We start from the raw sequence: 3,413 nt of genomic DNA, 5'->3' as shown, positions 1-3,413 counted from the left end.
CATCAGCAGCAACCATTGCTTCCCTCAATTCCACCCTTCCACCAGTCACCTACACTGGGGTTTTTTACCTACATCTTCCAGTAGTTTCACCTCCTTAAATTTACTCAGTCACCTCAGTGAGACTTCATCATAATCTCCCATTCCTACATTCCCAATCTCTGTGCTACCCCTCACCATATTTTTACTTCACCCTTACAAGGAAAGGAAATCACCCAGTTTTCTCTGTTTTGTGAGGGTCACAGATTGGGAAATTACCTTATCAGTACTTGTTTAACTTTAGTTCCAGGACTTTGGTGGCTCAAGGTTGAGGGGAAGCATGGGTGGGGGTGGAGGGCAGGGCAGATGACCAGCAGGGGTTGGGTGCAAGTTGGGGTACCAGTCTTCAGACTGGTAGGGTCGAGGAAAGGAACTACCTGTGGAGGGCTGAGATGGAAGAGCATGGTTGTAGGGGTGAGGGAAGCAGGTCATTGGGGGAGGCGGTGTTGGGTAGGAGTAGGGACAAGAAGGGGGCTCGGGCAAGAAACCAGAGAAGGTGGCAGGAGACAGGTGGGCCAGTGGCTGGAGCAGTGACCGCTCTTGCTTCCTCTGCTTAGCTCTGCGGTTCTGGAACCAGACCTGAAGAGGGGGAAGAAGAGCCACATCAGAGCCTCTCTCTCAAACAGGTGGCATTATCACATGCACCCTCTCTCCTTGAAGTCTGAAGGTACAGGGCATAAAATTCCCCCACATCCCCAGAGGAGGCAAAGCTCTTGCAAAAGGTATAATTGAGCCAGGCCTAGTGACAAAGTGAGACCACACCATTCCTCCAGTCCATGTCTAAATTTGCCCTGCTTCAATTTTGGGTGAGTAAGAAATGTCAACTTCCAACAGGAAAGAGACAAACATGACAAAATGACATTTCCCTTCCCCAGAGAATGGGAAACTTCCTCTAGGGTTATTCGAGTTTAAGACTATGGATGAGTTTAATTGTCATAGACCAGGTTGGCTTTAGGGTATAGTTTATTCTAAGATTAAGATTCCTAAGATATGGTTTCCCTGGTGGCTCAGATGGTAAATGATCTGCCTGCATTGCAGAAGACCTGGGTTCGATCTCAGGGTCAAGAAGATCCACTGGAGAAGGAAATGGCAACCCACTCCAGTATTCTTGCCTGGAGAATCCCATGGATGGGCTACAGTCCATAGGGTTGCAAGGAGTCAGACACAGCTGAGCAACTAACACACATACTCAAGATATGGTTAGAAATAAGGAAATAGCAGGCTGATCAAGTTTCAAGGCCATGGTTAGAGACAAGGTTACATATGTGTAGGAATGGTTAGGACTGAAATTCTACTATTCAGATCACTATTAAGGTTGGGGGTCGATACTGGTGGTTGATGTTGGAATTCAAGTTAGATTAGGTTAGTGCCAGGGTTAAACTCAAGTGACATTCCTGGTACAGATGAGGTTACCTTGCCTGTTGGATAAGAATCTGTTATAATGCCCTGAGAATTTATGCCCCAGTAGTTCCCAAGCACTGAATCTGCATTTCTTCCTGGGGGGTGGAAGCGCGGAATTCTGGGCCATCACCTGGATTCTGGCCTCACTGAGGCCCGTGTCCTGAGCAAGACTTTCTCGTGCCCAAATGTCAGGGTACTGGTTCCTCCCAAAAGCTGACTCCAGCTGTTCCAACTGCCCTGGACTGAAGGTGGTGCGGTGACGACGCCGGGAGTGTGGCCGACCCCTCTGTCCTCCTTGTGGGGAAAGCTTTGGTCTCCCCACTCTTAGACTAGAGAGGTTCCGGTAAGGCCGAGTGTTCATGTCTGAGGAGGAGAGGGGAGGGAGAGGTTGCTGCCGCAGAGACCCATCCATCCATCCCAGACCACATATGCTGGAATCCCCAGAGTCTACTGGAGCCCAGTGTGTTGCTCATACACTCTGCCCCAACCAGAAATTCTTCAGCTTTCAGAACCAGCTGAATCTATCTCAGCCTTGGCTCCACTTTGCTTCTGAGTCCCCTAACTCAGGCTGCCATCTCCAGATGAGGTCCACACCTCAGACTCGTTTGTCCTGGGCATTCACGCTCTTTCTGCCTCACTTCTGCACCCTATGCCCCCTTCCTATTACTTTCCCCCAGATGTGCCCGCATATAACTCATGCCCCTCCACAGCCTTCCACCTCTCTGAGTATACATACCACCTTCCTGGATCTTACCCTATGTACCTTATGTTCACTCTGACACCCTAACAAATTGCCCAGGTCTCTAAGACCCCTATTACTTGCTCCCTGCTCTCATGGCTCACATGCAACTTAAAACTTTATATTGTTCCCATCCTATACCCTTCACTTGGGAAGATGAAACATCCCTCCCCCTTCTGCTCAGATGCACCCTCCCCGTTCATGCATTTCATCTTCTCCCCTATCCCAGTCCTGGCCCGGCCACCAGGCTGCAGGAACCTGAGCTCGTGGGAAAGGCTTGCCTCTTCTCCCTAACAGGCTTACTAAGCCCCCACACTAATTAGTCTGAGAGCCAGTCAGGGAAGAGAGAACAGGAGCAAAAGGAAACACCTGGAAGGCACTCACTGAAAAAAAAGATGTCTGGAGTGAAGATCCCATCCCCATGGGGACCCAGGAGGTGGACCCCACCTGGTGCTCAATGTCCACCTCAGCCCCCTACTCTACTCAGATCCAAAGCTCTGGTCCCTCCAGCTCTCTTCCTCAGAGAAGGCTATGCAGTCGGTGAACTCCAAGGTCAGGAATGAGGAGACAGATTTCAGCTCTGCCTCTGCCTCCTCCTCAGGGCAGGACCTCAGTGGCCCGACTCTGTAAAGCGTAAAGCTGTACCTCCCCGTGTCTTCTAAGGTTCCCTTATTTTTAACATTCTAGGATTCTGGTTTTCTATTTCTCCTCTTCATCTTCCTCATGGCAAACAGTTACCCCATGGAGCCCACACACCAGCTGCTTCCTCAGGAACACCACCCAAAAGATTCACTCACCCACTGAGGAGGTCACAGTCTCAGCGGCTGGGTAGCCCTCAGGCCACAGGCTGCTGCAAACTTGCTCCTTCGTTTGCTTACCCTGCTCACTTCTCCCTTCTGCATCCATGGCTCACAAAAGAGACTAAAGACAGTCCAGTCCTGTGTCCTCAAGTCTCTGATTCTGAGTCAGTCTTTCTAAGTTTCTGTTCCCCTCTATGCCTGGTATCTTAATTGTTCTCCCTCTATTTATACCTCTTTCTGTATCTCTCTCCCTAGGTAAATATAAATATAGATATAGATAGATATCTCTGTCTTTCTCCCTCTCTCCTTTTTTCTAACTTTTGTTTCTAATTTTCCATTCCCTCACTTAAGTATGATCTCATTCTCTCTGTCTTGCCCTCACTCTTTTTCCTCTGTTTTAGTCTCCACTTTTCTCTCCCTACCCCTTCTCTCTGGGA

The 3,413-nt window shown here is 49.3% G+C and overlaps 1 protein-coding gene across 1 annotated transcript; it reads right to left on the bottom strand.

The window, feature by feature from the left end:
• Positions 1 to 276: 276 nt before the first annotated feature.
• PROP1 (PROP paired-like homeobox 1) lies at positions 277 to 3,082 on the bottom strand. The gene is made up of 3 exons (XM_061149343.1): positions 2,974 to 3,082; positions 1,568 to 1,800; positions 277 to 615 (listed from the first exon to the last, which is right to left on the bottom strand). The coding sequence occupies exons 1-3, from the start codon at positions 3,080 to 3,082 to the stop codon at positions 277 to 279; spliced, it is 681 nt and encodes a 226-aa protein (XP_061005326.1).
• Between the last annotated feature and the right edge of the window lie 331 nt (positions 3,083 to 3,413).

This window comes from Dama dama, chromosome 9, assembly GCF_033118175.1.
Source record: "Dama dama isolate Ldn47 chromosome 9, ASM3311817v1, whole genome shotgun sequence".
Lineage (NCBI taxonomy): Eukaryota > Metazoa > Chordata > Mammalia > Artiodactyla > Cervidae > Dama > Dama dama.
This window is presented reverse-complemented; position numbering and strand designations above follow the sequence as displayed.

Coding starts and splice junctions, on each gene's coding strand:
- PROP1 (XM_061149343.1), bottom strand. CDS start 3,082: ATGGATGCAGAAGGGAGAAGTGAGCAGGGTAAGCAAACGAAGGAGCAA. Junction 1,801..2,973: donor GACTGTGACCTCCTCAGTGG/GTGAGTGAATCT, acceptor TCTCCTCCTCAG/ACATGAACACTCGGCCTTAC. Junction 616..1,567: donor TCAGTGAGGCCAGAATCCAG/GTGATGGCCCAG, acceptor CCCCCTCTTCAG/GTCTGGTTCCAGAACCGCAG.